General features: G+C 47.3%; 1 protein-coding gene across 2 annotated transcripts in view; it reads right to left on the reverse strand.

Annotated features, from left to right (window-relative positions):
- Positions 1-22,614, reverse strand: part of LOC115532067 (uncharacterized) — a 44,381-nt gene that overhangs the window by 5,166 nt on the left and 16,601 nt on the right. For both annotated transcript variants that reach the window (XM_030341547.1, XM_030341546.1), the window contains exons 5-17: positions 20,974-21,122; positions 20,431-20,548; positions 15,102-15,243; positions 14,026-14,171; positions 13,519-13,661; positions 11,709-11,849; positions 9,540-9,656; positions 8,621-8,774; positions 7,184-7,295; positions 5,744-5,979; positions 4,242-4,462; positions 2,443-2,527; positions 212-388 (exon numbers count right to left, since the gene is read on the reverse strand). In XM_030341547.1, coding sequence (XP_030197407.1) covers positions 212-388; positions 2,443-2,527; positions 4,242-4,462; positions 5,744-5,979; positions 7,184-7,295; positions 8,621-8,774; positions 9,540-9,656; positions 11,709-11,849; positions 13,519-13,661; positions 14,026-14,171; positions 15,102-15,243; positions 20,431-20,548; positions 20,974-21,122 — 1,941 coding nt within the window. The remainder of the gene's footprint in view (positions 1-211; positions 389-2,442; positions 2,528-4,241; positions 4,463-5,743; positions 5,980-7,183; positions 7,296-8,620; positions 8,775-9,539; positions 9,657-11,708; positions 11,850-13,518; positions 13,662-14,025; positions 14,172-15,101; positions 15,244-20,430; positions 20,549-20,973; positions 21,123-22,614) is intronic.

The raw sequence follows: 22,614 nt of genomic DNA on the forward strand, positions 1-22,614 counted from the left end.
CAACGGAAGCAAACCACCCCCCATCCCGCACCCCCACCCACCCACCGGCGAGTTAATGATGACATCCCAGACGGGGGTGGTGTTCCTTCGTTCGTTCGTCGACGGCTGCTGCTGCCGTGAAGGACCGCGGTTGTGAGGGGGGAGGGGGGAGGGTGGAAGGGGAGAAGGGGTGGGGGGGGGGGGGGGGGGGGGGGGGGGGGGGTGGGCTTACCGTCTTTGTTCTGCTGCTTCCGCCGCCGCCTATCCCTCCGTCGGGCGACGAAGCAGGTGGCGGCCAGCAGCAGGAAGAGGACCAGCGCCATGAACAGCACGCCGCCCAGGACGCCGGCCAGCAAGGGCTGGGGGACGAGCTCGGAGAGCTGGGACGGCGCCGCGGCCCTCCCCAGGCCTGGAGGGGGCATCGGGTTACCGTTAGTATCATTAGTGTTATCATCATGCTCCACGTGCAGGTGGTGTGTGGGTTTAGCGCAATAACAAAGGGCGGACGGGGTCTTAGACCTCGTCATTCGGGGTTGTGTGTGTGCCAGCCTTGAGGAAATGGATGATTGAAAAAAGACTAGAAGCAGACTCTGGCCCTGTGCGGGCTTACAGTTCAATCATTTTCCAGCTGAATAGAAGCGAATCGTTTGTATCCACGCTGGTCATTCAATTTCACTAACTCACTGTGAGAGACGCTCACACAGAGTTGCTTTACCGAGCGGTGGGTTCTGTCCTCGAAATGAGTTCCTGTCACTTATAATCCTGCATCTAGCATGTGCTTCTGTCTGGTGGCTGAAGTTGGCCTTAGGCGGTCAAAGCACTCGGCCATGGACCGTGCACTGGGAAAAGTCTGTTGTAGAGATTAAAAGTGTTATTCTACCACATATTACTGTCAACTTGTGTGTATAAGAACATGGATCAACCTGCTATCAGTTTGGCCAGTGGACTGTTCACTGGGGAAAGTCTGTTGTGTAGATCTAACAGGTTATCCTACCACATGTGAGTGCACCAATATGTATAACGACATCGATGAACCTGCTATCAGTTCACCCAGTGGACTGTGCCAATCGGTGTTGCGGATCGATCCAAAATACATCTGGGTTGACGCTCCCACTTGATGTCACAAGGGGGAAGCTTTTTGTCAAAATAAAATTCAAACCTGGTTGTTCGACAGGGGCCCTTCGATCAAACCCGTGATCAACTTAATTTCCCTGGGGAGCAGAAGCACTTCGGTGATGATGCTAATGACGATGTCGACGTGTTTACGCAGGCCATAACACACAGCTGGCGAGTGCGTTCGCTCGCCAACTTTTGCACGCTCCGACCAAATCCTCCCGAGGGGCTAAACATATCTCTCCAACCGCATCTCATCCCGAGCTAATTATCTGTTCCGCTCGGAAACAAATCCTACTCGCCGGAATTCAACGCTGTAACTGGAGATTATAGCGATCAAACTATGGATGAACATTATAAGGGTCAAAAATACATTTCACAGATGATTTGATAAGGGAATATGACTATATGAGAAAATTTATCTCTGCACTTAAACAAAGTAAAGTACATTTCCCACATTAGGCTACTTTTTGCAGCAGAACTTTTGAAATATAACTACAACTACAAGACTACACAAACTGGAACAATCAATTTACTTATCTTTTGCGTCAAAAATAATATGAAATGAAAGTGCCAATCTGGGGCTACTTGGCCAGCACGTGGAGAATATTCTAGGAATCCAAGAAATATATCAATTTATGTTTCAAAAGCACAAAGCAATGAACAATTATGTTCAAATAACTATATATTATTAACATCAAACACGTTTCTAGGTCAATACTTCAAGCTTGTGTGTGTGTGTGTGTGTTTGAGTGTGTGTGCTGGTGTTAATTTAAAATGAGGACATCTTGTAAGTCTACAACGTCTCTAATGAACACTCTAAGTGACGGTGTTCACTCCCAGATCACAGAGATCATGTAATATAACATCATACATTAATGCAGTATTATAGAAAGTCTGTCTCCCATTCTTTTGAGACTTTCGTGGCGGGGATACCATCATCATTATCTCTACTAATGGCCAGAACCACCCTGGGGACCTGCTCCAAATATAGTCCACCTCAACACAGCAGAGAGAGAGAGAGAGAGAGAGAGAGAGAGAGAGAGAGAGAGAGAGAGAGAGAGAGAGAGAGAGAGAGAGAGAGAGAGAGAGAGAGAGAGAGAGAGAGAGAGAGAGAGAGAGAGAGAGAGAGAGAGAGAGAGAGAGAGAGAGAGAGAGAGAGAGACGCGAGGAGAACTGAGAAGACACGGTGTGAAAAGAAGGAGACACGAATACAAGCAGAGGCTGGCGGGGAGAGCAGGTACAGGAGGGGGGTGGGGTGGAGGTAGGGATGGTGGGGGGGGTGGAGGTGGTGTGAGGGACGGTAGCAGAGGGGGGCCGTGTGGGGGCAGGTAGCGGGAGAACACCTACCCAGGGTGGAGACGTTGACGGATGGACTGGGCTCACTCAGCACCTCCCCGCGCCGAGACAGCAGCCGCAGCTCGTACACACTGTCCTGAGACACGCACACACACAACCCGTCAGATACACACACACACACACACACACATCAGGATGCATACAAATTCAGATACACATATACATGAACACACGCACACACACACACACACACACACACACACACACACACACACACACACGAACGCACGCAGATGCACACACACACATACACCACAGATGGGTGCACACACACACACACACACACACACACCATAAGATGCAGACACACACCCAAACACACAGACACACGCGCACGCACGCGCATACACAGCAGGGGGGGACAGGGGATGAAACCCCACTTTGTCAACACAAGGCCGTGCCTGAAATGCTAATGAGCTTCATTTGAATGCATGTAGGGCCTGTGGAAGGGAGGGAGGGGGAGGGGGGGAGGGAGGGGAGAGGAGGGAGGTAGGGAGGGAGGGGAGAGGAGGGAGGGGGGGAGGGGAGAGGAGGGAGGGGGGGGAGGGAGGGGGCGAGAGGAGGGAGGGGGGAGGGAGGGGAGAGGAGGAGAGGAGGGAGGGGGGGGAGGGAGGGCCTGTGGAAGGGAGGGAGGGGGAGAGGGAGGGGGGGGAGAGGGAGGGGGGGAGGGAGGGGGAGGAGACGGGGGGAGGAGTGCGACAGGACGGCTGAGCAGAACACAGCGGTGGACAGTCGGAGGGGGGGGGGGGGGGGGGGGGGGGATAACACGCTGGAGACTCCTGCCGCGCACACTGGGAATAATTGACATATCAAAGGGGGAAATTGCCGGGGTAGAACCCAGATAAAAATCAACTCCGCCCTGTGCACGACACGCATAAAAAGGCCCCTCTCCCCCTCACCCCTCTCCCCCTCACCCCTCCCCCCTCCCTGTGAGACGCCCGGTCGCTGAGGGGGTGCGGGCTGTGTGCATAGCGCCGGTTCTCTGGCGCCACACTGCTACGTGACAAAGGGGGCTCGACCCGGCAACCCCAGGGCTGAAAGACAGCAGCCTTCTGGCAACGGGCCGTCGGGTTGTTCATAGCATTCTCACAATGAGAGGCCAGTTCGCTGGGTGAGCAATGAGTGGCTTATTCAGAACGAGTGCCAGCCACAACAAAACAACCCTATTTCGGCGCTGTAATAATTAGGCTACCTGCGATCTAATCACAGTGCCGGAAATAGTGCTTAATTATCTGTGTGTTTGTAGACAAAATATATTCTTGTTGCGTTGTCACTGGCACTCGTTTTGAATGAGTTTGCTAGTTGGAACTCCCTCTGGACGCACAATGATGAATTGAGAATTGAACAACACGTCTGAATCTGGAAGACCGGCAATTGCAGATTGACAGACATCTTGGTTTTTCCCTTCAAGGCATGGGGAGTGAGTATTTCCCTGGATGACAGTTGTCACTCCTCTCCTGCACTCAACAATCCTCACAGAATCTGGGCCAAAGCGCGGAACCGGGCTATTAAACGCTCAATCCCCCCCGAAGCCAGGGTTTGACCTGGCAACCCCCAGGATTGAAAGACAACCGCTCTAAATGCCAAGCAGAATGACTGGAGGCCTCGTGAGGTTTTCTTGCCTGAACCGCGGCGTCTTTTCAGATTCTAAACTGGAATGTATTATGCCAAAATGACAATGAGTGTACTGTACACGAGTGTGTCCTATTCGGTTCACCACCATTGAGGAGCTTTAGCTGATGGTGAAAATGTTTCACATGCGTGCCGGGGGGGGGGGGGTTTGTCATTACCTTTCGCAGGCCGGGGACGGCGAACTCGATGGCGGCGGCGTTGATGTCCCGATCCAGGGTCAGCCATTCGCCGTTTGCGCCTCGAGACTGCAGAACCAGGGCTGTGATTGGTGGACGGTTGCTTGGGGGCGGGGCCCAATGCAGGATGACCCCCGTGGAGGTGCGGTTGACGGACAGGGCCCCCGGGGGACTCAAAGTGGCCCTTCTTGGAATCGGAGCATCTGAGGAGACGGAGAGAAATCTTTCAGTCTGATACCCCTCTAGACGGGGGGTTCCCCAAACGTTTCATCTCTGTTCAAAAGGAAAAGTCTTTGTGGGACTGGGAACCCCAGACTCTGAGCTCTGAGCACATCAAGAAAGTGGATATTTTTGTTTTCTCAGGGTTATTTGCGACCTCAAAGCAGCCTGAATAGAGTCTAGACAAGCATTGATTGGCACTATGGCCATTCGAAGACCACCAAGACACGCACAACATGTCGCCGACCGGTCTACATTCATCGAGAAGATACCGAGACTTCATAGAGAGCGGAGAGGAGCTCATGGCCAGCTTTAGATTGTCACATGTGAAGAGAGCAAGGGTCGTCCGTCTGGAGTGAAACCCAGAGGTGCAGAGAACTGTGCGGTGTGTCCGCACAGGTCCAGTATTACTCATCGTCAGAGGATCGATGAGTGAATCAAAACACACGCTGTCAACTCATCTCGCCCGATCTGACAGAGGGAGGATCGTGCGACGGCCACGAAGCTATTGATTGTTTTATAAAAAAAAAATATATATATATCCATGGGTGATGAGATCTTATCGATGGCTTGGCGTCCCATGTTGTGAGTGCGTACAGGCAGCTGCTGACGCTCTGATGCAGGGAGGCGCTCAGAGGAGAGCCGGAACCGTCTCAGCGGTTAGGGCCGAGCGGATGAGCTGAACCCCAATGTCCGCAGGGCCTATCTGTAGGCATCCCTGAGCAAGAGGCCTTCACCCCTACCGGCAGCTTAAAGAGCCAGGGAGCCCACTGCTTCAGAAGGAGTCTGACATCTCCTAAATAACGCTACCTGTGTTCACAGCAGAGCGGTACATTCACAGTGTTTTAGGGAAAAAGTCGAAAACATAGGATTTTACCCCTTTTTTCTCTAAATTGGGGACTTATTTCCGTAACAGTGATAAAATGGCATATTTATTTCTATGATTAGGATCATATAAGACAAATGCTCATGTTTAAAACAAAAATTGGTTTTGGGTTCAATGACATGTGTCGGTATTCGGTGGGAGCCACTTTGGATATGAACATTCGTGACTGAACAAGTAGGGTTCGGTCGTTGGCGACTTGCTCAGGGTCACCTCCCCCTTACCGAGGAGGCGCTAGCGGCGATCGAACCAGCAACCTTCCGGACAGTCCAAAAGAGTACAGACGACTAACCCCGAGCCCCGCCTGAAGCCATGTCTCCCGACACGACTCAACCATAACGTGGATATTAACCATAAGGAGGGGGATGAGAAGGCCACCCACCCAGGGTGCGCACGGTGACCAGCTCGCTGAAGGGCCCGGCCCCGGCGGCGTTCTGGGCCAGCACGCTGAACTGGTAGTGGGTGGCGGGGGCCAGCCCGGTCACCTGGTGGCGGGCCCCCGAGGCGGGGGGGACCGACACGTTGAACCAACCCTGGTGCTGCCGCTTCGTCCCCTGCTCCTCGGAGCTGAGGTTGTCCCGCCGGGGGCTGCCGTTGAGAGGGGAGACCTGCTTGAACCTGCAGAGACAGAGAGGGTGAGAGTGAGAGTGAGAGTGAGACATGAGGAGTGAGTAAGCGAGAAGAAGGAGGAGGGCGAGGGAGAGAGACAAAGAAAGAGAAAGAGAGAAATTATACAGAAGGGCGAGGGGGAGATAAAAGGTAGATATAAGGGATAAAGGAGGGAGATGAAGGGAGATAGGAGTAAACATAGAGATGGGAAGCATGACTGAAAGAGATAGAGGGGGAGATAGGAAAATACACACAGAGAGAGAGAGAGAGAGAGAGAGAGAGAAAAAGGGCGAGCAAGGTATTCCAGGCTTATGAAAGATAGCATTGAAGATTGGTCATGAAACATTCACTCACACGCAAATGAAAGAAGAAGCAAAGCATTATGGTCCAAGACCCAGAGGACTTTAAATAAATTGTAGTAATTGTAAAAAAAAAAATACTGAAACTTCATCAAAAGTGTTCTACCCTCGGGCCTGGATCAACAAATTAAGAACCTTTTATCCTTAACATGGATTCACCCGATGCATCTGCTTCAGAGAGCGGGTTAGAGATAATAGAGCTGAACTGTAACCAGGGGAGACGCTGTTGGACTTCTATTAGCTGTGCAGACACGCTGTGAATAGCCTAGAGCATCAATTGGTGGATGCATTTATGACCATTAATATATTATATATATGAATGACATAATATTTATAGATATATTTAAAAAAATCGCTTATAGAATTTCCTAAATATATCTTGGCAGCAATTGCTACGATTTCACATGAGAAATGTGACTTGTGTTGATGTTATTGATGGCATTATATTTTGATGACTTCAATTATTTGACAGTTTTATAACTCAGTAGTCTTGTTCAAAGTTTGCATATTAGAATATAACAAAATGTATACACATAATGGTTACTGTACCCCACCAGGCTATCTCCATGGTTACTGTACCCCACCAGGCTATCGCCATGGTTACTCTACCCCACCAGGCTATCTCCATGGTAACTGTACCCCACCAGGCACCATGGTTACTGTACCCAGCCAATCGTCCACCAGACCATCATTTATTTCTCCCCTCCTGTCCTCAGAAGAGCATCAACACAAACGCCAGTAAGGTCGATGGTTGCTATGGTTACAGCTCATGTCCATATGTGTGTGTTATGTTTTATATATATATATATATATTAGTGGTGTTTGTGTGTGCGTTTGTGTGTGTGTGCGCTCACCACACTGAGTAGATCTGTGCTGATCCTCCGTCGTAGCCTGGCTCCCAGGAGACGTCAGCGACCCGGGGCCCCGGGGCCACAGACAGAGAGGTGGCAGCGTGGGGCGTGGTTCCTGTCCGAGCATCAAGACACTTCATTATTTACTGTTTAGCCATCGTTAGTGGTAGACACTGTCATCCCTAACGACTTGCAGGGGATACTTGGGCCCAATCCCATTTCTACCCCTTACCCCTTCCCCTTACCCCTCCCCCTTGTTTTGAAAGGGGTAAGGGGAAGGGGTAAGGGGTAGAAATGGGATTGGGCCTTGACATATAAATGGGTCACTAAGGACTTATCTAATGACTCAGGTAGGGGTTAGGAGCTTAGTGCTCTCGGACGCCTACAGGTGAGGCCGTGGAAAGAATGGGAATCGAACCCGGAACCATTGGCTGAGAGTCAAATTGGATTCTTAATAATATATGCATGCGATCACAGTATTGCAGGACACTCTGCATAAAGGCCTTCCCAGTAAAGCATTGGGTTTGTAAAATATGGACAAAGCCATTGTCTGTTTGACTAACAGCCAAAAGGATCCGGGTTTGATTCCCATATGCCCACAGTCTGTCATTGTATCCAAATTCTCTCTCTGATTCCTTAAATACACTAAATTAATTCACAATCTCACTCCTAACTGTTTCTTAATGAAGTGTATCCAAACAGTCTTCAGAAGGCTCTTAGCGTCTGCTAAACCATTAGTCTCAATACATCATCATCATTACATTCATATATTATAAACTCTGTGGTGGTGGGCCTAAAGAAATCAGCTAGATTCGGAAAGCATCCAAACAAAAGAAATCCATCCAAAGCGAACCCAACCAAAACACAGGACCACCCAGCTGGCTTTAACAACAGGTCCTTCTAGCCTTGTGTCAGAATCAGACTGAGATAGACAAGACAGGTAGGCCTCAACACACTGAGGCCCCGTCCACACGGAGCCCAAAACCATCCGGCTTCATTTTACGCGGTTCAGGAATATCTCCGTAAAGACGGAGATATCCTGCTACAGAAATCCAGAAAAAAGAGAAGAATAAGAGGCGAGCATGCGCATAAAGGCTGCCCGTTGTTTACAAACATACAGTCCGAGAGGAACCAGTAACACGAACAGCTCTTCTACAAAGATTGATCTAAATAGATTTGGTGTATTATTTCCGTCCGTAATCCTTTTTTGCACTTTTTGAAAATCGGCCTCTTCTGACATCACAAGTGGGCGTGTCCACCTAGATTAATGGCTAGACGAGCAACGTTTGCTTAAGTCCACAGGCTACGCTCTATCCAGCGTACATCTAGGCGGACACACCTAGATGTTTTCAAAACGGCGTGTAACGGCTTGTAACGGCTAATCACACTCACACCTGGTGGTATAATATGGGCCCTTTAAACCCCATCCCCCCCCCTCACCCAGCACCAGCACCAGGGTGGAGGCGGAGACGGACGCCACCCGGTTGGACACGCTGCACTCCCAGGCCCCTTGGTGGCCCTTGGTGAGGGGCTGCAGCAGCAGGGAGCCGTTACCGGTCACCTGGGAGCTGGGGGCCACGGGGCCCTCAATCACCTGGTGTTGTGGAAGAGACAGAGCAGGGGTCAGAGGTCATGGGGGGAGGTCATGGGGTTAATCAGGCTGATAACTAGTTATACCACAGGGAGCACAGTAGAAGAATCAATGTTCTTTATGTGGAGGAACGTGCGTGCGTGCGTGCATGCGTGTTGGGGGGAAGGAGGGGCGGGGGGTCGTTGAGACGGATCAATGAATCATGTCTGTGTTTGTGCTCAGGGAATAATGATTGTGTGTGTGTGTGTGTGTGTGTGTGTGTGTGTGTGTGTGTGTGTGTGTGTGTGTGTGTTGAGGGAGATTATTGAATGTACGTAAGTGAATTTGTGTGTGTGTGTGTGTGTGTGTGTGTGTGTGTGTGTGTGTGTGTGTGTGTGTGTGTGTGTGTGTGTGTGTGTGTGTGTGTGTGTGTGTGTGTAAATAGACTGTGCGTCTAAGTGTGACATGAATCACATTATATGCATGCACATGCAGGTGTCAACGCACATCCATTAAAGATTAGGTCATCCTCCAAAAGACAACCATAAGGATATCGCCTCACACACACACACACAAATACACACAAATACACACACACACACACACACACACACACACACACACACACACACACACACACACACACACACACACACACACACACACACACACACACACACACACACACAGATCCACCCCCAACACACACACTGATCTGTCCCTCACACACACACACACACACACAGGCACACTAACACAGCCCCCCCCACCAGGAGCCGGGACCGTCACCTTCCTCCAGGTAACCCTGGTGTCCGGACCTCCCTCTCCCTGGCAGGGGATGAGCAGAGCTCTGCCCATCTCCTGCTGGTACTGCTGCTGGGGGGGTGAGCGGAACGAAGGGGGGCCCTGGGGAGACCAGAGGGCAGGCTCAGAACAACGCAATGATAACAGTGACTCACACTCAGTGTAGCCTCCACAAGACACCCACACCCTTTATCTGTGTGTGTGTGTGTGTGTGTGTGTGTGTGTGTGTGTGTGTGTGTGTGTGTGTGTGTGTGTGTGTGTGTGTGTGTGTGTGTGTGTACAATAATTATAATGAAAATAATAAAATAATTAATTACATCTCTCTAGCCCTTTTTAAGACTCCTTAAGCACTTTACATGGTGTGTGTGTGTGTGTGTGTGTGTGTGTGTGTGTGTGTGTGTGTGTGTGTGTGTGTGTGTGTGTGTGTGTGTGTGTGTGTGTGTGTGTGTGTGTGTGTGTGTGTGTGTGTGTGTGTGTGTGTCTCTTAGGGAGGATATCCCCCCTCATCCACCACCAGTCCCCGCCCCCAGTCATGCACGGCAGCCTGTGTGACTCAGAACACCCAGCACACACTGACTAACCCCTGGGAAGGAGAGGAGTGAAAGTGCCCAATCAGAGACCAGGAGATGATTAGGGGGGGGGGGGGGGGGGGGAGTGGTCGGCATAAAGACCCAGGCTGAGGACTTGGTCAGGTTAGCCCTCCTACTCCTTGGATCTTCAGTGACCACGGGGAGTCAGGGGCCTCAGTGTTACGTCTCCTTCTAGAGCCTGATTACTGCCGCTGCTACCCCTGCCTGAGCACAAGATTACCCTAATGACGGAGGAATTAGCCGCACAATTAATTCCTCCAGCGAGGCCCCGGTGTGATAAGTCGTAAGTTGACTTTTGTTCCCGCCAAAGGGCCCACACATGGCAGCTAAAGGTCGCCGCAAATGTCAGTTTTTTTGTGTGGAGGTTTTAATTCACGGTGACAGCCGCATTTGCCGGTCGATTTAGCGAGGACTTTTAATGCGCTGGAGACAATACACTTTAACGTATAATTTACCGCCGTTTACTGGTCCGGACGCCGGTAATTTCTATAGGCTGATGCCCAGACCTGGGGCTGTTAGGTGAGTCATTCCGCGCACAATACGCCCGTTTCATATCCTTTTAGATGACTGGTAGAAGTGGGAAAACCATGGCTGATTCTTCGAAATCATGCTTCTTTAAACACGCAATGTCATCCTTGAATTTTTCATTCATGTGTCATGTGTGCATCATTTATCTTTTTTTTTGTATACATTTATGATTTATTGGGTTATGTTTTCCAGGCTAATATATGTATTATCTAATATCTGTCCTTTCTTGTAATATTTGTATTTGCTAATCCTCTGTTTTATTTGTATGCATGTATATTTGAACCGTCTATCGTGGTTGTACTGTCAGTGATCACCTCCACTGTTACAGACCAGCATCGTGGCATGCTGCCGCGCAACACTGGCTACTTTCTAAAGCGTAGCATGGAAGACCAGCTGGTTCTGGTAGAGGCATCGGAGGGCCAGTAGGGGGGGCTCATTCCAAACGCCCCAGGACAGAGACGCACACACTGTTCGGTCGAAGATCACCGTCTTTGGGATGAGATGGAACCCTAAGGACCTAACTCCCTCTGGTCACTTAAGAGACCATGTTGCTCACCGCAAGAGCAAGGCTGTTACCCCGGCGTCCTGCCCTACTTCCCGAACAGCCTCTGGTACCAACATGGCCCCCTAAGCATCACCCGCTCTCTGATTGGATAGATTCATAATTCCAGTGGTTGGTGGTGGATGAGGTGTCATACACACACTCACTGTGTAAAGCGCTTTTGGTACCTGGGAAAGCACTGTTTATATGCAATTAAATGGAAATCGATTAAAATATCGCCTCATAGCATAATCACCTAAGTCATAACTTGGCCAAATTGTGATATCTAACATAACGCTACTCTCCCAATGCTGCTGGTTCACTGCCTCATTGGCTATATCCTAAGCCAATCAGAGCGCTTTTTACATTCCATAATCACTATCTGCCGTAGTCTTAGGCATTTTTGAAGCTAAATGTAAGATGAACCCTAAAATTTGGCAGTGATGCTATGAGGCGAACAATATGCCCCCATCCCCGTTCCCAGTGAGTCCACACCTGCAGGAGGACGCGTGTGGCCCCAGAGGGGCCCATGGACCCGTAGCTGTTGGCGGGCGTGCACCTGTACACGCCCGCAGAGTCCTCGTTGACGGTCGCCATGGACAACGACCCCTCAGAGGTCATGGTCCACCCTGGGTACTATGGAAAGAAGCACAAAAGTCGATGGTTGTTTAGTAAGTGGTGATTTACACACTAAGGCGTTCAATAAGACTATCATTTTTCTAGTTCTGATTCTTCTGATTTGTGATGGATTTGTTTCTAACAAGCTAAGAGGGTAGGAAAGAAAGAGAGGACAAATCAGTGACAGAAAGAGAGAAAGAAGGAAAGAGAAAGAAAGAAGAGTGAAGAAAGAGAGAAAGAAAGAATATCATTTAAGATGGAAAGAAAGTGAGGGAAAGACAATTAATGGAAATAAAGGTAGGAGAGAGAAAGAAAAATTATATTAATTAAGATAAGAGAGATAAAGGATGAGAATGAAGAAACTGTTACTGTAACCCTAGCCCCATCTATATCATGTGATGATATAATTTTAGTTTCACACAGACTGAAAATAAAATATGATAATATAAAATGCAGGAAGGAGTCTCTTCTTGACATAATCCACCCCCTCAAATACTGGAGAGTTGTTGTGTTGTTGTTTCTACATTATGCTGCAGTTCTGTTCTACCTGGTGAGTCACCTTGACTGGTGTAAACATCCTCAACACACACACACACACACACACACACACACACACACACACACACACACACACACACACACACACACACACACACACACACACACACACACACACACACACACACACACACACACACGCACGCACACACACACATGCACGTGGTCGAACCTACAGGTCAATTACACACCCACACACACACACACAAACCCACACACGTGGTCGATATACAGGTGGTTCACCTGTGCCATCCAGTCTTAACACGATGAATGATTGATTCATTGATAGTCCTGTGAACTTATTTTTGATCGTGTAGAAACCTTCAAAGACACTTAGTCTCAGAACGTTAGTCTCTGGACAGTTCGTCTCCCCGACAGCTGCAGGAGACGTACCAGTGCTGGCCGAGTTGGTGTTTGCTGCTAGCCAGTGACACACTTACAGTCCCCGTTCTCCAGAGGGGATGGCAGGGACTGTTTGGCCTGAGCAAAATCAGGTGTAATTGCCCAGTTAACTGAAGCAGCAGATTGTTTGGTTTGACTATAAAACAGATGACACACACAGAAACACACTTCACTATGTCTCTGTCTCTGTGTGTCATCCGGACCTCGACTCGGAGGCTGCTCGTCGAGTGTGGGGTGATACTGACTTTTTGGCTTTTATGCCGTTATCTCTGCCACGTAGGTTGCTGCTTTCAAACATGGATGATTATACACACACACACACACACACACACACACACACACACACAGACAGCGGTGTGTGCTTGATGTCCACAGCTGCCACGCAGGGCAGGGGTGTGCGTGGGTGTGCGGTTGGTGAGGTCGAGTGAACAGTGAATTCAACACGTGGGCAGCTGGAGCCGTTCATTTCTTACGATGGAGACGAGATCGTGACGACCGGGCTGTTCTTTTTGCACAACGCATACAAAGAACCTCCTGAACTTCGAAGCACTAAACTTATGTTTGTGAATGCGCAGAGGTATTTGTGAATGTGTACGGGTTCTCGTTATTACTCAGCCGGATGTCGTTTCATTTGCAAAGACGCAGTGTGTCCTATCAAACCACACGGTGTTAACCTAGTCCAATCTAACCCGGTCGGGTCTAATTCAGTCGGTGTTTGTGGACTAACCAGGGTGACGTCCAGGGGAGCTCCGTCTTTGGTCCAGTCCACGTGGAGCAGCGGGGGATTGGCTAAGAAGGGACATGTGATCAGACCTCTCATCCCGGTGGGCAGGTAGGTCTCCCTGGGCATCGGCAGGGCCTGGGCCGGATCTGAGAGGAAATATCAATCATTAATACTGTATAATGTGTCATTGATTACCATCACTTAAATCAAACCAAGCTCCAAAATAATTGGATAGTTAACTTCTTAGAAATAAGTTATTAGTTGCTAATAAATCGTCACCCTACATATATACCCCAAAAGATTATACGTTTTAGAAACTATTGATATAGCTCATGAAAATTATTATTTTTTCTTTGTATTTTTTATTTGTATTTTTCAATGGCAAACAATATCCCCAGCAAAAATACAACAAAACATGCACAACAACCAGAAACAAAAAACAGAAGTCAAGAAAGACAACATTTGGACACAACAACAAAGAAAAACATCAGCATAGAGTGAGCGACTCACGCATCACTGTGAGGTCAGCTGATGCGGTGGGCGGGGCTAGCAGGCCATTGGTGGGCATACAGGTGTACTTCCCAGAATCCTCTGGGGTGAGTGTGGAGATGTGCAGAGATCCATCCACCATAATCTTCACACGGGATTTAAGAGACCTTAGAGGAAAACCACAACAACAACGACATTGCATGAATATGTATCATTAAGTCAGACCATGAACCTCTGAGGGAATAAAACATTATATTTTTGTTATTATTATTATCACGCCGATTTTGAAGTTGTTGTTTAGAGCGGAGCCAAACTGTTCCTGCAGCCATGTAGCGTAGGAGTTGTATTCTATGACTTATTCACCAGTGAAAACCAGGATGTTATGGAAATTTTTTGTTTCAACAAGATTAGGCGGAGAAGATGCACCCACACAGTTTTTAGATATCGCTGCAGTTAAGTAACAGTCGGTGAAGCCCAAGTAAGTCACACATATACCCCAGTACAGTAACAACAAACTGCATACACAGACACACACAAACCCACCTACACACACACACACGGTGTGCATGTGTAAAGTTGTGGTGCTTTTTTTTTTTTTTTTTACTTGCCCTCCTGAAGGTTTCTTATAATTGTGTTTTTGCAAACTGCCAAGCTCAGAAGTCTCTTTGAAAAAAAAAAAAAATATATATATATATTTCCATCATTTGAGTCATTGAGATGGGGCTATTTACATGTGTTTGATTTGATTATAAATGTTCAAATGCTGTAACATGATCTGACTATAGCATATTGTGTCTGTTTCTTTTCGCCTGCGTCTCATGTTACCATATCTTCTTACAACAATGTAAACTGGAAATATAGAGTATATTATAATATACTGTATGAGCTTTACTCCTACTGCTACTATATAAAGAACCTAACGCCTCAATCACTTACAAAGCACACGTTATGCGACTGAAAATGACAGCAAAGTATCAAATTGGCGTCTCATCCGACACCATAATCTCCAAGGATTACCTCTTGATTCGTCTGTGCGCGGTAAAAGGCGTGCTACATTAAAATACAGACAGGCCTCGCTGACGGGTGGTTTAACTCACTCTATATGATGGACGTTTTCCTGCCCTTTCCTCCACACGTAGGTCATGTTGGGGGGGTCAGCGATAGCCTTGCATGTAAGATCTGCGTTCTGGGACATGTTGAGGGAGGCGCTCCTGGGTGGGATGACGATCACCGGGGGACCTGGGAGAACAAAAAGTTGAATTCCCCTTGAAAGGTAAGGCAAAGTGAGTCAATTAAGACAGAGTGAGTAAGTTAAGACAAAGTGAGTAAGTTAAGGCAAAGTGAGTAAGTTCAGGCAAAGTAAGCGTCGAACACAAAGGCCATTCAGAGTGCTTTAGGGAGGCCAGAGAGGAGAATAACTCAAGGGCAATTAAAGGAATCATTTAAAGATAAAATGTAAGCATATAACAGTAAATTGTTATGAATTAAAGGTAAAATATCAAATAAGGTATAAAACAGAGAAAAACCGGTCAAAGCAGTCAATGGTCGATTCATTACAGGGTTTACGTTTCCTAATGTCTGCTTATATTATGCTATATTGCTATTTGCACCCGCTATCCTGATCTGCACTGAGTGTATGTGTTTACCTACACTACCCCTTATTTCCATCACTACCACCCTTTGTGTGACAAGCTGGTATTCACATAATGGAAAGCATTGAATATATACCATATGCTGCACTAAAACAAAGCTTACTACAATATTTGAAGGCATACAATCTGAGTTTGGGATGAAGCTGATATCTAATCCCCATGGCTTATGATACGACGAGATGTGCACACACGCTCAGATTCAATATTTATTGTGTCTACTATGGTGAGGTCATTTCCTGGCATTGTGCCAAGTTACGTTACAAGTGGAAAAACGATATAGCCCAGTAAAATACTACCCGGGCTGCTTCCATACATCATCCTTACACCATACACTTTCCACCTTGCTGAATTATCCTCATGGTCTTTTAGCAGGGAGCTAAACAGCTGCGTACAGGAATCTGTCATCTGTCAAAGCGACATCGAGAGAGAAACGGACTAACCCTATGTTCTAAATAAACACGCATCATCCAGGCATAATCATCTGTAATCACGGATGACGGTTTATGAAATTAAACGCTGGATGGATGGGCGCGGATGACGGATCGGGATTACTTTAGGCTTTTCAAAAGAGACGACTTCTGCTCTGGCGGGCCGGCGGAGCGGTCTATTAATCCCTGTCGGGGGGGGGGGTGGGGGGTGGGGGGTTGGCCTCCCCGCTAGTGAGCAGGCAGAAGGCATCACACCTCATAGCGAGGGTACGATTCAGAATACCTTCGGCCCTATGCTGCATCTCTCTCTCTCTCTCTCTCTCTCTCTCTCTCTCTCTCTCTCTCTCTCTCTCTCTCTCTCTCTCTCTCTCTCTCTCTCTCTCTCTCTCTCTCTCTCTCTCTCTCTCTCTCTCTCTCTCTCTCTCTCTCTCTCTCTCTCTCTCTCTCTCTCTCTCTCTACATATTGAAGCGTACAAGGTTCGTCATTCCGTCTCCTCACTGACTCTCCGGCACGACTCCACATTCACATCCATCAAGCCAACAAAAGTGCATTCAAATATGTTCAGAAATATTATCACTTAAGAGTCGTCCCATCTAGGTTAGCAGGCGGGAGACCTTGAGAACTACAGCAACAATAATAAGAGTGTTTCGCCCGGTCTAACCGGCTGTGCAGCTGTGTAACGTGAACTGGCGCACCTCAGCTGGCTGGGTGGCGTGAGTGGGAGGGGTTTTGTGAGTGTAGACACTCACAACAACGTGAGAAATACGGGTTGGCCAGCATTTTGTATTTGTAGAATATATCAGCGCAAGGATGCTATTGATGACATTATTGAAATCCGATCAGCATTGACCACAGATATGTCCAGGTTGCTTTAAGACATCGTTTCTCAACGGGGGCGTTCGCACAACCTAGGGGGGCGCTGGGAACGTGAATCCATTTTTTGGGGGGGGATTTTAAACTTTCATTGTTTTTATTTTTTTTGGGTGAAAAAATAGGCTACCTGAAATAAGAACCCTACTTTCATTTATTGGTTTCAAACCCCTCTAGCGTCTCAGCTACTTTTTACTGTCTATGCGCAGTGGAACAGTGGTCATACAGCGCGGTTCGGTCCTGCACACGCCCGGACTCCCGTTACATCAGCTATCGTCATGATCTCTATAGTAACGCTGATAAACATAACCCAAGTTCGCGGGTTAACAGTTCAATAACCAACACAACACAATCAAACATGGCCGATAGCAAGAAAAAAATATCAAATTTTGTTTCATAGCCCGTTTTTCCTCCTTCCTCTTGCTGTTGTTCAGTTCCAGCCGCTCTGAGCATAGTCTCCACGAAAAGACTGTTGCAGTTCAAATACAAAATAGGCCTAATTAGGCCCCTGCTCGCGATCTGTTTTTGCGCTGTCCGCGTTGCCCGGGCCGCGGTGCCCGTGGTTCCCGGGCCATTCATTCATTCGTTCACGGGGCACGGTTGGAGTCGCGGGAGTGGTCGCGGTGCCCCAGGTCAGGGTGCTCAGAGGATCAGGGTAAGGTCAGGGGGGCGTTTGCTCAAAGAAGGTTGAGAACCACTGCCTTAGGATAAGAGCTAGGCGAAATGTTACACATTGCGACACTTAATTCTTAATTCCTGCTTAATTCCTGCAGGTGCTTAAGGTGGAAAAATACAGTGCTTTACCGGATGATGTCCCAGCATCAAACACACAAATGAGGATTGAAGAGCAGGACTCGTGGAGACATAATGAACGTGCTAAAGGGAAACATAGCCATCTAAGGTTGTGGTGAAGGACTAGTCTTTAATGTAAGAGGTGTTTTTCTTTAACCGTAGGCCTCTTTGAAGCAGGCAGGGTTTTGTTATGCAGAGGGATTTTCAATACACATATCACTTTGTAGTCCATCATTTGATTAAGCCCTACTTTCAGTACGTGGGAGCATTTGTGACATCATAAATAGAGTCAACCACGGTCCAATAAATAAATGCAAATTGTGTGGCTATCTTACCTCATGGTGGAGGTGGGATGGGGCGGGGGCTGGGCTTTTTTTTTCAATTTGCATATTGAAATCTAAGCAAACACAGACACACATATACACACACTCGTACATGTGTGAGTGTGTTCAAAGCTACTCACAATTCGCATCAGCATGATGTGCGTTTACACACTCAACTGCACACAAGCTCAACTCAATATGCACATATTGAAATTGATAAGAGTCTCTCTGTCTCTGTCTCTGTCTCTGTCTCTCTCTCTCTCTCTCTCTCTCTCTCTCTCTCTCTCTCTCTCTCTCTCTCTCTCTCTCTCTCTCTCTCTCTCTCTCTCTCTCTCTCTCTCTCTCTCTCTCTCTCTCTCTCTCCCCAATCTCCTCGTACATTAGATTATATGCTGCTGTATCCATCCATTTTTTCCTTTTTGGTTTGCTTCCTCTGTATTTTGTGTATGTTTCTATGTGAAGCTATTTAAGTCTGCCTCGTGTATAAAAAAGTGCTACATGAATAAAATTGCCTTGCCTATGTAAAATGAAAGGCATTTCATTTATTTTGATCTTTCGATATTTCCTTTCCCCCTTCCCATCCTCATGACCGCGTTAGGTCTGGAACCAAGTAATGTGTGGTGCTGAACATTTTGTGCCTAATGCTTTCTGAGAGGCCTTTATGCACGGTCCCTTAGGATAAACAAGGAACAGATACATTCACCTGATGAGAGCCCTGCTCTCTCCCTTTGATGCTGAAAGGAAAAGTGCTTGAGTGGGGTCCGACATGCTCTGTAAAAATAAACGCAATAAGGCCTTCTCCGTTGCTTCCTTCCCTCCCTATCTTCCTCTCTCTGCCCCCCTGCTATCCTTTCCTCTATTCCTCTCTCTCCCTTCCCCCCCCCCCTCTCTATTGTAATTCAAAAAGAACAGAGTAAACCTCATCACTTATCCTATCAGTGCTGGTCTCTTACTAACTCCTGGATCACAGCAGTAGGGCGGAACAGGACAGGAAGTCAGGGTATGACAGAACGTAGCTGGACAGGAAGTCAGGGTGTGACCATATGCAGTGGGAGAGGAAGTCAGTGTGTGACAGGACATAGCAGGACAGAAAGTGAGTGTGTGACAGACCTCAGCAGGACAGGAAGTCAGTGTGTGATAGGACATAAAAGGACAGGAAGTCAGTGTGTGACCATATACAACAGGACAGGAAGTCAGTGTGTGATAGGACATAAAAGGACAGGAAGTCAGTGTGGGACAGGGTCTCACTCATGTGGTGATGCAACATGGAGAAACACAACCGATCAGAACAGTGGCTGAACTAGGAGGGGAGACCCCCTGCGCCCACAGTGTATGTGTGTGTGTGTGCGTCTGTGTGTTGTGTGTTGTGTGTGTGTTTGTGTGTGTGTGTGTGTGTGTGTGTGTGTGTATGTGTGTGTCTTTGTTGCAGTCCTATGCTACATGTCATCCTTGACACACTCTCCTGTCTTTCTACTGTTTAGTCCATAAAGCCATAACAAGCTGAATTAATATGCTTCTAAAATATTTTAATGTGAAGTTTTATTTGATATCGGATCGCTTTCTACTCTTGTAAAGTTTGTATTGCTGTGTAAAGTTTCTAGAGCGTTCGGAAAAGCTCTATAAAATAACAGGTTTTATTATTATAATTATAATTTAAACAACCCATAAAATATAACAATATATTTAAGTATCTATAGCAAAATAATAAAGTAAATTGGAGCACAGGGTTAAAAACCTGACACACACATACACACACACACACACACACACACACACACACACACACACACACACACACACACACACACACACACACACACACACACACACACACACACACACACACACACACATTTATGCTGAAGACCTGTGGTGTGTGTGTGGCTGTGTGTGTGTGTGTGTGTGTCTTCTATCATCATACAGACTAAATTCCATACAGAGTTAAAGACAGAGATAAAGACAGAGTTAAAGACAGAGGTAAAGACAGAGATAAAGAAAAAGTTAAAGACAGAGTTAGCAGTGGAGTTCAGCAACCTAATCCCACTGAACAGTAGTTTGACTGAGATATTCTGGTCAAGCCCGACTTAAAAGATCTCAGAAAAAGAATCGTAAACACAAAGCGAAATGAAATGCAAAAGCAGAGGAGGAGAAGGGGAAGAGAGGAGGCGCACGTTATGGAAGAACATGAAGACAACTTTTCAGTTACATTTAAGAGACCAGGGGATGAGTAAACGGCCATGTTGGTTTAAACAGCCGGGTATATTGTGTGTTTGTTCTCAGCCGCCCCTGTAATCCGTTGTGGATACAAATGGCAGCTCAATGACTACATGTAAATGTGAAGTGGGGAGTCGCTCACTGACCTTTGACCTGTAGTGTGGTCACATGGGTGATGTTTCCGTCGGGGTTGGAGGCGCGGCAGCCATATTGGCCCCTGAGCTCCGGGGTCACGGCCCTCAGGATCAGAGTCCCCCCCTGGATCTAATAACAGACGGACAGACAGGTCAGGCAGGGGGACAGAAAGGCAGACAAACGCACGCTCTCAAACACACACCCACAAACACGGATACTTTAATGAAAGTTCAATTATATCAAAGCATGTTTTTCTTCTGGTCGTCAGCGGAAATCTTAAAAAATAACTAAATGCTACCATTAGGAAATTGGACAGAAGGTGTGTGTGTGTGTGTGTGCGTGTGCGTGTGTGTGTGTCCTTCGGCGATCGTCTTCTGCTTGATTAAAGAGTACTACTTTGTTTAGTCTCAGACGTCGGGCACATGTCTTGCATCTTTGAACACATCTTCTGCTACATAATTCAAATGACACATTATGACGAAATCTTGGAGGCTATCATGATGATGATGATACAGATGACGAGTAAACAACATCATCACCCCCGCAACACATACCTCCACGGCCTGGTCCCGGAGCCCCGCCCCATCCTTCAGCCAGGTGATGGACGGGACAGGGTTGCCCTTGGCAACGCACGACAGGGACAGCCGGTTGCCGGCCAGAGCCTCCACAACAGAGGGCGGGGTCGTGGTAAAAGTGGGTGGAGCTGGGGAGCAAGGTAAACAAGGTAAAAAAATCTATAAAACATTAGGAACATTATAGTTAGTATTTAGAAACAATATTAAAGGAGGAGAATATATATAAAAAGTTATTCAAGGTTATTAATTATATGGATCAAAGCAAACACACCGTTTTGAAAGTGTTTTGTGTGCTACATTGAGCAAATATATAAGACAGACGCACATACGGACATCCACACCCACATGCATGCACCCCAGAGTTTATGCCCTCACACACACAACCAAACAAACACACTGTCACTATTCTTGAGCACCATTCTGATGTTTGTGTTTTGGGTCGGGTGACGCTGATCACCTAAAGAGCCATGGGAATTAACATCTGAGGCCCCCAAGCCTGTCACCCAGGGTAAACTCCCCTTTGACCTCCCCTCTCTTCTCCCCCCTCCCACCTACCCACACACACACACACACACACACACACACATACACACAACGCCTGACTCAGAGGTTTGATGTTCCCGCTTTGATCTGTGGCGCTAAGCTAACGTCTGTGAAGTTAGCTAAAGAGCCACAACAACAACCTCCTGTGAGTCAAATTCACGGCAGCAGTCCCCCACTTCAAAGCTAACACAAACAACCAAGCATACAACCTATATTTTATTTGCCCAATTATATTCGTAGATTCGTCTACATATAATTCAGAGCTCCCCGTACCCTTTTACCCTGGGGACCAGGGTGACAGAGACACATCAGAGACACGGAGAGCCTTTTAAAATAAAAATATACATATAGTTGGATAGAAACTTTGCTAAAAGTACGATACCCACTACTGATGCTTGAGTAGATGAGTAGCAGTTGAGTTTTAGAGTGCTTTGTGTGCTGACATTCTTAAACAAATGTGCTTGAGCTCTGTATACACACTATTGTATTATTTAATTATGATTACCACTACCTTGATTATTCATATTAACACAACCACTACTTCTTTATAAAAGCAGACTGATAATACAACACATACGATAGAAACGCACAAACGCACACAATCCAGGCTAGCCCTGGATTATGGGCGTTGATTCCGCTGGGGACGCTGGTTCATTTTGTACCCACCACTTGTAAAAAACAAAAATAACTTGAGTCATCACCACCAGTTTTCGTCACGATTCATTTTGTACCCACCCCTTGTAAAAAACAAAAATAACTTGAGTTGAATTATTATGGATTATACAATGGGGGACCTAAATCCAGCGATCTGATTGGTTCCCAACTGTTGTATAATTAGCGTATACACAACTGCTATGGCGCCCGATCATTTTGTGAAAGTATCACTCCGCGCCTTGAAGAGGAAAGCGTTACAAAGTATCGTAAGAAACTATCACACGGAGATTTAACTTGACCATGGAGGTTGTATAAAAGCAATAGCACAGTTCACAGTTCACTGAAGCCTAAAATCGGCGTAAATAAATAAATTGCCGGCGAACCGCTCTATCGGAGCCTTCTCTCGGAGGGACGCTAAAGTGT

This window comes from Gadus morhua, chromosome 19, assembly GCF_902167405.1.
Source record: "Gadus morhua chromosome 19, gadMor3.0, whole genome shotgun sequence".
In the NCBI taxonomy this organism is placed as follows: domain Eukaryota; kingdom Metazoa; phylum Chordata; class Actinopteri; order Gadiformes; family Gadidae; genus Gadus; species Gadus morhua.